Genomic DNA, 14566 nt, shown 5'->3' on the forward strand with positions numbered 1-14566 from the left:
GATTAGCTTCTTTAACTTTCTCAAGTGCTATACGTTCTCTGGAAACAAAAGCTAGTAGCAAATAAAAAAACCTCTCACCTCTCAAAAACCTGGTTAAAATGGCCAAATAAAGAACTGGTAAGTAGCGCGTGTGTGTAAACAGATGACATGTGTGCTGAACTCATGTATGTATGTGCTCATCTGTGGCTGCACAGCTCCCTCTGAGACCAAACAAATGGTGACAGCTGTTCACTACTGGAGAATAAATATGAACACACACACAGGGAGTGACATCAACATGCTCCAGTACTGTACACATTAAAGCAGCTGACATCTGCCAAATAACCCCTGACATACTATAGCTAATGCTACTGTTTCTTCACATTAGATAGATCAACAGGTATTTGTGCACTCACCTGCGGTTCATCTCCACGCCTCCAGTGTAGTTTTTGCCAGGGCCCCAGCTGTGACGGCGCAGAGGTGAGATGGAGCGACGGCTGTTTCGTAACAGACAGGAGCGCCGTGGCACCTCTGTCACCCTGTCTTTGGCTTCTTCTTCAGCCTCTCCTGCAATGCTGTCAGAGGTGTTGGGCCCAGCTTTTAGCCTCTCCTCTGGGCTCCAGTGGCAGTGGCCCAGGCCCTGGCTCCCCTCAGGGCTGGAGCTGGACGGCCCGATACTGGCAGTGTCGTCTGTGGAGGAGCACGAGACTGACACCTCACTGGCACTGTCCCCTCCAGTCACAGCTTCATCGCTCTGTGGGCATTCAAAGATCAGTTATAAATATGCCATTGAGTAAATTAGAGCTCTCAATATAGTGTAAGGGGGAATTTGTAAGCCCAAGGTAATATGTCATTAGGAGTTATTTTATTGCCTGGTCATGTGGGAAAATACCCCTGCATGTGCTTTGAAAGTAGTTCATTTAAAGCCAATTTGTAGGTGAGACATTTAACTGACTCTATTGTGCTAGCAGCTGCAGTGAGCGCTGCAGATAGAGCTGCTTCTGTTTGAGGATGTGAATGAAAGATTGGCTTCATACTGCATTGAGCACTTCCTGTGGGAGACCCAAAGCTGGGTTCATGTGTGTGAGCAGAGCACATGAGCTGAGGACTACACAACGTGGACTGTGACTGGATAGGAGAAATGTACAGTATATAGTTGCATTTTAGGTAGCATTACAAATATTAGTCAGTATAATTAGTGATATGTGATCATTCATGCATTCACATGCACCCTGTATTGCATATAGTGCATGTACAATACATGAACTACAAGGACCCTTGTTTACAGGAGCAGGAAGTGAAACATACACTTGCCTAGCAGCTGTCTGCAGCCGCTGGCTTAAAAATTACGCTTTGTAAAAGCCATTTGAGCCTCAGGGTGCAGATAAATAAAACACCGGGTTTGACTGACAAAATTGTGATTGCATATACAGTACATAATCCCAAAAGACAGGCTGCAAAACTAGTTTCTCGCTTCAGAATGTAGATTTATGGATGGCAGCCAGAAAAGTATTGGAATAAGTTGGAAAATTAGTCTTTGGGCTGCGTCTTGTATTGACTGAACTGCTGTATTATTTATTCTTAGAAACATTCACCTTCTTCCACATTTTCCCATTAGCACTAAAAGATGATTATAAGTTTGTAGTTGGTTGTGGGGCTAACACGGGAGTATACAGATTGACCAAAACTCTTTACTTTCACTTGGGGTCAAAAACATGTATGTACAATCATCTGACCTTTCTGAGGACGCCGTCATATCCAGACTCTGCAGTGATGAAGCTCTCTAAATCGCTGCCAGAGTCTCTGTGATTTGTGGACGGGCAGCTCGTAGCACTGTGGGTTGGTAGCACAAAAGTCTGGGGAGATTCTGAAAGACAGAACAATACACAACAGTGCTGATAAAAAAAATAAAAATAAAATAAAGTAATACAAAATACCCTACCATAGTATATAGGATTCAGTTTCTGTGTAAACACAGGGCTTTCTGTTTAGACTAAGAACTTGTGAGAACAGACATGTGAGAAGGTGTGAAAGCCTCGCAGATCAATAGAGGACTGTCCTGGCCAAAGCTGTTTGTGCTGGGTGGCAAGGGTAAACAATGGCTGCTTGTGTGTTTTTGCATGTACCGTTATGCACCATGGGGCCAATTAGAGGTGACATTTCTTACAGCATTTCCTTTGACTTGGATTTCCAAACTTAACATTCAGATGCTCAATTACCCACAAGTGACTCCAAGCATTTTTGATTCATACCCAGTATATTGTTTATTTGCAGTCACATGTTATTGCCTGTGTATGTAGAATAAAAAGTAAATGGTGCAATAAAAAAATAAAAAATAAAGCAAAAATGCAACAGGGTATTGCAGTCTTTTCTTTCCTATTGTGGCAAAGGCATGTGCAAAAATAATTGCTAGATCAGCTATACTATTTTCAGGGATTATCATGCTACAGGTTTTCTTCGATGTTATCATGTATTCTAATGTTACATCGTACAATAATGCACTTGAAAAATTGCATTGTGGCAGGCTTATGTAATCTTTGCATTCTAGTTAAATCTAAAATGGCATTCTACATTCCAGTGTACTGATAACATTCCAGGGCCAGGCTAAACAGCGGGTCTGGACTCTGATGAAGTACAGGGGTCTTAAACCCTGTGCCAAGAATAACTGTGACATCATTTACCAAGGTTGTTATTATGCATCTTTTCTGGTATCTATTTTAGCCAAAAAGAGGAAGTCAGTGTTTTTCCCCCAAGACTGTTCTCAGCAATTATGTCAACAAGAGGAAATGTTTTGTGGGTGTGCATGCTGTCTATGTCTGGCCATCCAAAATTATGCTATAAGAAAAATGGTGGTTCTATAGACTTATCAAACCTAAAGGTGAACTATGTAACTTTATTGGTGGAGGATGTGCCATGAAAATATTGCTTTGTCTGACATATTTCGCAATATGACACATATGATGTGATTTTACTGCTAAAAAAATACATGTGCCTCTGCCATCCTTTTTTCTATTTTACAAGAATCTAAGCCCTCCGGTTTGATGAGCACCTATATGCGTAAGTTTTTTGATCCAGTAGAGAGCTCCAATTTTGTTATTTTTACACTAATTATTATTGACTTAATGCAGACGCCTGTTTATCCTGTATCTGTTGCTTAAATGGTAGTCAAATGGTGGTCAAAGGTAGTCCTCATTTACCTTATGCATTCTGACCATAAGAATTATTCAACTTGATGAGTTTAGGCATATAACTTGCAGAAATCAGAGCAGAGCTTTGCTGTGACAGTAAAGCTAACAACAACTAACATGTTAACACACACTTCCTGATAATCAGACAAATTAGATGCAGACAGCACACAGCTAACTTACTGTATCTTTTACTTACTGATTTTACCTGCTGCTTAAACAATATATCTATACTGGGACAAGACAAATTTTGTTCAAACACAGGGAGAAAAATCAGACACAAGCCCTTTCATGCTGGGCAAAGTAATAACATCGTCATGGACACAAAAATGTTGCAGACCCTCCACCCAAAAACTGACATAGCGCACCTTTAATCAGACCTAAAGCTCCTGTCAGCTGCTTTAGGAGTATTCAGGGAGTGGCAAGTCAATTGGCTATAGCTTGTTCCCAACACAACACATGAGCAAACAGGCTTGTAGCACTGGAGTGTCTGGCAGGCAGCTATTGACCACTCACACAAGCCTTAGAAGTGCATACTGATGGTTGTTTGGAGTGGCAGGGCATGACTTCTAACTCCAAGAGGTCAAATGGAACATGGTTTAGAGGAAGTGACTACAAGTGACACAGCGTTTACACGGACATGCAACAGAAACGCACACTTCAAAACCATCTTTATATGAGAATAAACCATTTCGTCTTTTATCTTTGCACAGGAGTCCATATTTTGATTATAACTTTAATTACACTTTCACTAACCTTAAAGAAGTATAAAACTCAAAAATATCTTTATGTGAGACTTAAAGGCCCTGTACTCGATTTTTCCTATATATTTGAGTGAAATATGTCAGCTGCGTGATGTCTATATTTAATTCCAAGTGTTAAAGGAAATGTGTCTTGTTGTTGTTAAAGGAACTGTGTGTTGTTATTGTTAGATTTGTGTGACAGCAAACTTCACTCTGGCTTCTGAAAGTTGTGAAAAGCACCTTTAAACTCTTTGTGGTGAGTACTTAAAAGGCTTGGAATGGATAAGGTAAGTGAGGAATAACTTTGAACCACTCCAAGCCTTTTCAAAATTGTTGCATGTACTTACACTGTAAAAAAAAAAAAGTAATTCCCCTAAAATATAAATAATTATGGCCAAAATTAATACCGTGGAAAACAAAATAAGCTGAAAACAAAACATTGCATTATAACCATTATTGCACATACTTACACTCCAAAGGCAGTACAGGCGCCTATTGGATGTGAAAGACAGGCTTAAGATCGGTGACAGATCTGAGAGGTCCCGCCCCCTCACACCTGTTGCCCAAAACTAGCGAGAGCCTGTGAGCTTTGACAGCTGTCTCCCAGTATCTCCTTAAAACAGAGCCACACATACACATATACTATACCCATGCGGAGAGAGAGCAGTAACAGCTGTAAAGTCTTGATGAGTCAGTGGGTGTCTGCCTGCCTCTGTGGCCTGAATATGAATCAGCTTATATTTAAATTGACTCCTCTGTTAACTATAGGTGCCACATTTATATAAGGTTAAGTCAGAAAGACAGCATGGGATATGTGTTAATATTCATTATGCCATTTTCATTTCTTTCTTGGCTTGCTAATTTTTCTCATTAGAGGTTGCCACAGCAAACCATGTAAAGATTTGTTACTTTTTGGCTGAAATCCTCTGCTGCCATAACCAGCCACATGTTGTAAATGGAGTGGTCAATGTGGGTGTCTGGGATGGTTTGAACTGGTTACCCTCTGGCTGGGGACCAAACCCTATCCAGGAATATCCAGATTTATAGCAAAACAATGGTAAAAATGTAGGTCCCTGTGTGTGGACTTGTTTAGGGATCTACATGTGATGAATGAACATGAATGAGAATATTATACATGGAAGTTGAGATAAGGTATTGAGATGATTTTCTGACTACGCATTCACAACAATGGGCTAGGATGGCTGACGAAGGGCATCTGAAGTTTTGAATTATTATTACTGATTCATTTCTCCCTTAATATGCAAATCAATCCACACTTACAAGAAAGAGGTTTAGACAACTATTCTAGAAAGGAAACAGTGTACATAACCATCGACCAAAGTGACCAAATTCATTGCTTTCTTTCTTTCTAACTTTTAATTAGATCAACAAACCCTTAATTGCTAATCGATGTGGTCATCTGTAACCTTACTCTTGAAAATGAGCTCTTTATATTGTTTCACTGAAAGAGGAACTTTAGACTAGTGGAAGTTATAACAAGTCTGGTTCTGCAAATAGCATGTTTTATGGAACCGTGTGTCCTTCATGTTTCTTAAAGATCCTATGTCTAATTTTCCTCTCATGTAGTTGAGCAAAATTTATAAGATATATAATCTAAGCTCTTGAGGTGAAATTATATCAGCTGCGTGCCGTCTGTGTTACATTCACCAATAATAAGTAAGTGTGCATTAGCATGCTAGTAGTAGCTTTACCACGACAGGAAAACTCTGCACTGGTCTCTTGAGTGTTGTGCTTCTAAACTCATGAGGTAAAGTGAGGAATAACTTTGGACCACAGTACTCTGTTTAAAATAAAATAGTTCTGTTTTTCACTTTTTCAAGACAGTAAAAATCAGGTACAGTGCCTTTAACATAGCCCACTGGGAGAACTATGGCCAGGAACCAGGAAAAATGTGCTGTAAGATGTATAGGACAGCCAAAACGTACACTGAAGATATAATCCACACAAATCTGAGGTGTGAACAATGAATGAGCCACAAGATAAATTGCCAGTTGGGCTGTGTGTTCCCCCAATGGTGTTCACTGCATCTTCCAGTACACTGCCAGTGGAGATAAGTCGCCACTTGCGGCCACCTTTAGTGTTCTCTTTAAGTGCAGATCTTATCACCACTCACTCTCAACAGCTTGTATATTTTTCCTAAGTACAAGACATATTTGGGTGCTTTATTGCCACTTCTGGCTCCTTGTCTGCGCATTCACTGGCAGAGGAATTTGTAGTCATTTGCATAAGTTTGTCTTATCACATTCAGTATTTTTTAAAGGCAAAGATTTCTTATGCAGTGATTGGGGATCACAGCCCTTTGGGCCACTTCAAGCAATGATGAGTGAACTTGGTTGCATCTTACTGCAAAAACAAAATATTATTCTGTCAACAAGAGAAAAGTTTTAGCATCTTTTTAGGTGAAGATACATTGCAAAATGGATAATATCACTATGGTTGTAGGCAAAATTATAATATTGAATATATTGTCTATAATTAAAACATAAAAAATGACCTAAGAGAGAGGGAAAGTGTAATCTCCCAAACAATGGTACAAAGTAAAATTTCTGCCTTGGTTAATGTATGGCTCATTCATGTTTTATGCTAGGCGTGAACTACAACCATGACCTGACACTTAGCACATTTCTGATGCATAGATAAAATATTGTCTGACTATTGAGATAATGCAGGTAAATATTAAGATACTATTTTTTAACAAAACCTCACACTTCTATATTTTTTCCAAATTGATATGCAAGTCACAGCATTCTTGAAGGCTGACGGTCTACTGAGGCAACTTCATAAGAGCGAAGACAAAATGATGACCTCACGCATCCAGAAATGGAAGTGAATGCTTTCCAGTGACTAAATAGATGTAATTTCCACCTCTGCTGACATGTCTATGTTTTCAAACTGTATCATTTTGCCTCGGCACACCCTGAGAGTCTCCTCCTATATAAATAAGGGTTAGCTGCATGAGCAGAGCTAAACAAGGCATGACAAATGTAACATTACAGGCAGCAGCGTAAACCAGAGGCATGAATGTCACCGTAAATTAAACTGACACTTTTCAAGGAAGCATTGACTCTTTTCAAAGGAACCACAAACCTCCCGCAGCGATCTACCTTCAGCTTGATAGACAGACACTAATGAAGGAAGTATCATGGAGTCTCAATTTGACACTGAACTGAAGGAACTATGGCCGGGTTCAAGACTACTGACTCTTACAGAGGCCTAGCATACACACTTTAGATTGTGCACACACAAATTTGACTTTCCCATCACTGGCACATCACTTCAATATTAGCCAAAGACAATATAAGTCTTCCCTTACATCTGGTTTAACTTGTATGCATTTTTTATTACATTATGCATTCATCATTATACATTTATGCTTCCATTAACTGAAAACAAGCCATAATAATACTCAGAAAGCTCAGTACAAGGCTGTATCATTTATAACAAAATGCTATACCATAAAATGAAACTGACACACACATTTCCGCAATAATGCATTTTGTTTGGTCTAAAATCAATATGTATAAAGAAAGCACACAAAATAGTGACACAAAACAGTTTCACTCCCAAAAGAATTAACAGCAAAACAGCAAATGTTTATTTACACTAGCTTTAAAAGGGAAGGAATAATATCCAGATATAGACTATAAACTACAAACGCTAGTAGCAAAACAAATGACTCTACATGGTTAAACACACAAACTTGAATAACGGTCTTACTTATAAACTGAAAAATCCCCCTCCTCCAACCTCAGACTCAAAGGAAACCACTTAATACTATCTAAAACAATATTCCTCAGTCTGAGTTTTATCAACAACAGCAGCAGCATTATGTAAGTTATGATAAAAAGTGACTCCCAAGTTTAAACCAGGCCACCTTAATGCATTACTTCATAGTTCCCAGTATCAATGTGCAATAATGATGATTCAAAGTCTTATTAGTCTTACCTGACTGCAGAGCGTTGCATGGCCCACAAGTCGCCTCTCTGTCTCGGTGGATCTACACAAGAAACAGGAAGACAGTGAATCAGCCTTTGCAAACATGTGATCGTCACCCACAAAGAAATTATGATGCCGCCGGAGTGTGGCTGTAAGGAAGTGCTACTCACATCACAGGATGGGAGGTAACAATAACACCGCTCCTAACAGCAGGCAGTGAGGTCAGTTTATATGTGTTTTCTCCTAGTCTATTCTCTTCAAGATAAAAACTGTAGTCAAATCGCACTGTAGGGCTGTCAGAGGATTTGCGGTTGGTGGTAAAAACACACAACACTGGTGCACTGCTTCCTCTGTGGTCGGTGAGCTGATACAACGGCATGTGTGTTAAAGAGAGAGGGTGGTTTAAGCTAGCAGAAGCCACAGGCAGCCCCTCTTAGCACGCACAGGCAAAGCAGCTACAGTTGGGCTTCACTCATGCAGTGTTGAGTGGCAGCGTTGAATGTGGGTATGTCAGCCTAGGAGAAAGCTCATAGTGTTTTTATGAGCTCCAGCAGAGGAGTCAGGATAAAGATGATGAGATCTGACTCCAAATGTGGTGCTTCGGAAAACCACAACTTTGAATATATTTATGTGGTGTTGTACTAGCTGCATACAGGTGAGTGTGGTTAAGAGGTGGGCGTGATTCTGTTGTTTTGTGCATTAAAGGATGAGGTGTACACTCTATGTTGTTGTTTCTGAGTGTCCATGTGACTACACTGAGATATAATAAAAAAATAGTGGGGTAGATATGTTCCTGCCTGCTTAGTACTGATGCAAATTTACAAATTTAAAGATGTTTTAGAAAAAAGAAACATTTGGTAACATTTGACCCCTTACTGTCATTTATGCTGTATGTATATAGATCAGAGATGGGAGATATATTAAACATTTAATAATATCACAATGGATTTATCACTTTCTATGGAATGTTCCCCAGTGTTACATTAAACAAATATATCTTTATGGAGACAAGAAGAGAAGTTACATAATGCCTCTTTAAAAAAAAGTTTAATACTTCAGATAAGGTCTTAAAGTGCTATGTATGCACTTTTGTGATTCATTTCACACTTATCACTTATTGAACCTATACTTGAACCTCAACCAAGTTATACCTTTTCATTTCTGATGGATAGTCATAATATCTGAATATTGTCACTGGGAAAATCAAAAATATGTAATTTTAGAGATTATAATCCAGAACTGTAATTTGTTTTGAAAATACTAGGTTCTGACACAATAACTATATAACTTCTATATGCATGTATACTATACACTAACTATTGTTGAAATCATTTATTGTGAAGCTCTAATGTGGAAGAAATCATAATTTGATTAGATTTAAAAACTCCACAATACTCCTATGTATCCCCCTCATTTTGATGTAAATTGTATGGTGATGCACAAATGAAGGAATGAAACGCAGAAGCCACCACCTTCTACCAACACCTCTCAGCGACCGAGCTGCATGTCTTTGGACACTTTATACCCTGTTTCCAGCTCTCCTGCCTCACAAGCTACAAAATGAAATCCCCCACACACTAAGTGCACACACTGGCTTTTCCACAGCTGCATTCGGATATCAAACAGGGCCCACTGAGGAGTACAAACATGCTGACGAGGAGAGATTAGACGGTCACAGAGGACGCCAGCGCACACAAACACACACTCGCTCCAATTCAGGCTCGGTACAGAACTGAGGCGATGCCAGTGATTGTAACAAATTACAAAAAGCAACTTGGGGCAATCTTAGAAGAGAGCAGTGACAGCAGAACACCAGATAGACAAAATAGTGCTGACTGCAAAACACCTACACTACACAGGAAAGAGCCTAGGCTAATTTATTATTTAGTGACAGTTGTAATTAAGTAACTGGAACTGTAGTATCTGGTAATATAAACGTAAATATGAGTATGATTGTTTATGATATTTGTTATTACCTACAAATGAAACTCCACAAAAAAATAAGTTTAAGTGAGATCAAGAGCAGGTCCCCAATAGGTTTAAAGAAGTATTTAAGTATGGCAGTTCAGTTTCAGCTCTGTGCATTTTTGTAGTATCAGGGGAATCTACTGTACCCAGTAAAAACACATCTGGTTAAAAAATAAGGATTAGAGATGGTATGGGTAACAAAGCACGGCTTGAGACTTTCTTTTATTTCTGTTCAAAAAGTTGTGGCAGCTGAGGGGAGATATGTTAGTGGCCAGGTGTTTCCTAAATTACAATGATAAATGTCAATGCGATACTGTCTAGAAATAGTCTAGATCTATGTTACTTTAGTAAAGAGGTCAACAGGTTCAACACTATCCAAAAACAGAGTATATTTACAATGTAACTCTAAGTATGTATTTAAGAATCACTCTAAGAAAATATTCCTTTAAAAAGAGAGAAAAAAAAAACATTTAAAAAAGTAATTTAACAATTAAAAGACTATAGCATTCAAGCACAAATCCCAGTAATTAGAAATTTAGGTTTAAAGGTGCGCTTATTTTTTGGATAATTAATGCCATAATGGGGAACATTTCGGGCAAAGTAACAACATGTTCCAGGAAACAAACACATGCCATACCCTCAACTAGAAAAGTTACATATAAAAGTTTAACACACTGCTTAACCTTTGAAAACATACGCTGAAACCAAATAATCCATATATTTGTATAGTTTCATTATACTAGGTTCATCATAATGAAACAATTATTAGGAAGTGTTATGTTTTAAGGTTATGAAAATCAGACACAAAGGAAAAATTGTAAAGAATAGCATTTGTAAAACATTTCTCTGCAGCTTGAAGGGTTCAGTGCCTCATTAGCAGCTATATAATAAAGCCTGTGCCACTGTTGCAGTGTACTTCCTAAATAGTGAGCTTTGGGGGTTAGGTTGGCTATTTTAGGCATTGCAGGGACCTCATTTTACTGTAGTATCCTTTAAATTGACATGCTTGCTCACAGTGTGTGCCCTTGTGATGGTGCATTTGGTGAATTGGGCCAGAGGAGACGCTGGGATGTGAAATAGTGGCTGCAATGAAGTCATTTGGCACCGTGCCTGTTTCCATCTGAATCCAGAGGAAACCGTTAGCCTAGCTCAGCCGGTTCCCACCATCCGCCAGCATCAGATCACTCACCCCATCTCTCTCCCTCTCATCCGCTCTCGTCTCCCACACTCATCCTCACTACTGCACCCACGGGAGAGCGCGAGGCACTGACATCAGGGGCAAGTTTAGCAAGTGACAATGTACCAAGGAAAGGTCGCCCGCACACTGTTTTTATTCAAGGTGTCATAACAAGCATTATCTCCATGGCAGGATTCATCTGCTTCTACAATATCCCCAAAATGAATACATACTGACAGGGTATGTATTTATTTAAAGGAACACATTGCAACTTTTCTGGTGGAGGACCTGATTGTTTGCATGCATATTATTGCTTTAAACTTATCTATCTCCATGGAGACAAGCACAGGCCAAATCTGGGAAGAGGTGAATCTGCACTGCTTATAAGAACACATGTTTTTCAAGGTATTTTAGCAATAAATATCTGCAATTGAATAAATGCAACTTAGATTGAGTTAACAACACATGGTGAACATTTTCAGACAAAATAATAACATGATGGCGGATCCTCCACTTAAAAGATACAAATGTAATGTAATTCTTTTTAGTTACAAATGTGTCTTGTGTCAAATGTTAGTTTGTTTTTATGAGTTTTAAATTCAAAACAACATAAAGAAAGAAAGGAATTGAAAGGAAATTGTTAAGAATCTACTGCATATATCACCATTGATGACAAAATTAGCTCTCCAATAGAAGAAGACACTTAAGGAGTTACACCATTACTGTCACTTCTACCTGTAAAAATCCCCAGAGGCAGAGAGGAAGGTCTATATGTAGTGAAGCTAAATGGCATTTAAGCTTTAAATAGTCCAGCATTGGGGCATAATAATGGTCTCATTTATATTAAGTCCAAGGAGTTCTTGGTTCTAACTTTGACTAATGTTAAAGGCACTGTACCAGATTTTTACTGTCTTAAAAACTTGAAAAAGAGAACTAATCTAATTTAAATGGTTTGCAGTGGTTTGAGCTTCGTACTTATTCACAGGGGTGAGTTTATGAGTTCAGAGCAGATTTGTACTGTCACAATAAAGCTAACAACACTACTAACAACTAGCATGCTAACACACACTTCCTGATTATAAGACAATAAATTATATCAAATTAGATGCAAACAGCATGCGGCTGACTTTTTTCTTCTCTTTTCTTTTTTCTTTTTTTTTTTTTTTTTTTTACCTCAAGAGCTACTTATAGCACATATCTGTGCTTGGACAAGACTTTTGTACAAATACATGAAAAAACTGGTACCGTCCCTTTAATTATATGCATAATTTTTTATAGTAACTGTAATCTTTTTATTGTCAGTAAAAACACCAGGAATAACTAGTGTTAATGTTATTGTACAGACTTCATGGAAGCTAAATGTGTCATTGTCACAAACATATTGGTGCACTCTGACACCAGAAACTACACCTCCTCACCAAAATAATCAGCACTGTGTTTGTAGGGCCACTCTAAACACAAGCATGCAATTATCTCCCAGGGTGCACCGCTGCAAGACCTGTCACTATAACACAAGATGCAAGATTGTTCAAACATTTCTGACACTACTTTGAATGCCAAATGCTTTATGACAGAGAAGGAAAATGAAATATTTCTTAAGGTATTTTTCAACAACTTTCCTGGAGCATGTTTCTGATTACTTTTCTCCCTCAATTTGTCTTTCAAGTCAAACACTATGATTTTAAGACTCTCATAGCAGTCATTACAGAAGTTGGCAGAACACAGCTAGAAAACCACGCTGAAGTTACTTTTACGCCCTACCTTTATCAAAACCACGTCTACAGCTCTCTCCCCCTTGGCACACAGACTGTATCTCCTCTTGTGTCGCTCATACATTGTCCCCAGATGAATGAAAAGTGTTAAATCCAGTAAAAAGAGTGGTGAATGGAGAGATGGAGAGAGCTTGTGTGCTATAGGCTTCACATCTGGCCATAGAAGTCGCCTTGAAGCATATTCCTGCCCACTCTCCTCCTCTCTGCTCCGTCCCCTCCGCCCTCGTGCCGTCCCTCTCCTCCCCCTGTCGCCTCACAACTTCTCTGACTCAAGCTTTTCCTCAGCCTCACACTTTTCCCTCTCTCCGAGTGAGCCTGTCAACAGGAGTAGCCAGCTAACAGCATCATAGAATGTTGTTAGTTCATTGTTATCAGCCGATAGAATGATCTCATCTAACAATGTCAAATAACTTTCTTTCAGTGACAAAACTTCCTGTATGCAAATGACAGCAAACACAAGGCAGTAGGGTCAAACACAGCTCTAGTTCTAACCTAGGCACTGATGCTTACAGATAGCACAGTGATGTGAATACCAATGAAAGGAAATGGTAGTCACGTAAGCCAACTTTAGAAGCTCATTTCTTCGATTCTAACGGCTGATAAAAAGTGAGAGAAACACACACACACAAAAAAAACATTGTCAATTTAAAAGTGGCAAGGTTTTAACTGAAACATCTAAATAACAAAACCAAATTAAAATGATGTGTGCACAAACAAATGAGGCCAGACATTATAGGATTTTTTATTTTTTTTTTTACCAGGATGCACTCTCTCAACATATATGTTTTTGGAAACAACAGAAATCTGCACCTAAAGATGTTTCCTTATTTCATTATCATTTTGAACAATTTTATACAGCTTTTGTTGATAGCTAAGCCTAGTTTATTTAAGTTTTAACAACAAAAAAATAAGAATAAGAATTTTTATGTATTTTAGTGAGATTGTGGGTACTCAAATAGCAAATAAAATATCCATAGTTGTACGTAAAATGAAGAAATATAAACTTGGCTCTATCAATTTTTCAAATATGTCCCAAATATGTGTAACTGCAGCGATTTTTACACTTTTAATACCTTATTTTAACATTACATGAGAAAACTTCTGTTTTTTATGCAAGTACACAAAATTCTATGTTTACATCTTATGCTCGTACAACCAAATCCAAACAGAATGAGACACTTCTATTAAATCAAAATTTGCGAAACAATTAATGCAGTAAATTAAATTAACTTCCCCAACCTTCTACTCAAAAGAAGGTTTAAAATGTGCTTATCCTTCTGAATTGTGCAATAAAACTTAATTGAATACAGTTTACTAATTATAGTGCATTGATTAATAATTACAATTGGCTTTCGACAACCATGCAAATGCTGCATTTATCATCAGGATGGGTTAAAATTGCCAGCCCGTTGTATAAATTACAGGAAATTTCAAGGGATCAAATGGCTGGTCATTAAATTCTCCATCTGGTCTAGTGAGAATGCTTAAGTGGGCAGCTGAGACTACAGTGCCCTCTGCTGGCGACCCCAGTCTTCTGCATCTGTGTATGTCCTATGGCAGTCCAACATCTGGCATTCAGAACAAGCCACTGACTCAGACCACAACCCAGGAATAAGCATCACCACTGCACTCTCTGGCTGCTCAGGAATCTGTCAGTCAGCAACATTTCAGACTAATGCATGCACACACCGTGGACCAAATGAGCTACGGACCCTCAATACTCAATACAATACAAAACACATTCTAACATTTGCATCTACAAACTTTGATAGTTAAGTGGCAGAT

At 38.6% G+C, this 14566-nt stretch overlaps 1 protein-coding gene across 3 annotated transcripts in view; it reads right to left on the minus strand.

The window, feature by feature from the left end:
- LOC110175342 (A-kinase anchor protein 13) overlaps window positions 1-14566 on the minus strand; it is a 64739-nt gene that overhangs the window by 22190 nt on the left and 27983 nt on the right. For all 3 annotated transcript variants that reach the window (XM_055154248.1, XM_055154246.1, XM_055154247.1), the window contains exons 10-12: window positions 7874-7925; window positions 1716-1846; window positions 396-733 (exon numbers count right to left, since the gene is read on the minus strand). In XM_055154248.1, coding sequence (XP_055010223.1) covers window positions 396-733; window positions 1716-1846; window positions 7874-7925 — 521 coding nt within the window. The remainder of the gene's footprint in view (window positions 1-395; window positions 734-1715; window positions 1847-7873; window positions 7926-14566) is intronic.

Source organism: Boleophthalmus pectinirostris, unplaced genomic scaffold (genome assembly GCF_026225935.1).
Source record: "Boleophthalmus pectinirostris isolate CB_2022bp ecotype Guang Dong unplaced genomic scaffold, ASM2622593v1 HiC_scaffold_19, whole genome shotgun sequence".
NCBI classification, from domain to species: domain Eukaryota; kingdom Metazoa; phylum Chordata; class Actinopteri; order Gobiiformes; family Gobiidae; genus Boleophthalmus; species Boleophthalmus pectinirostris.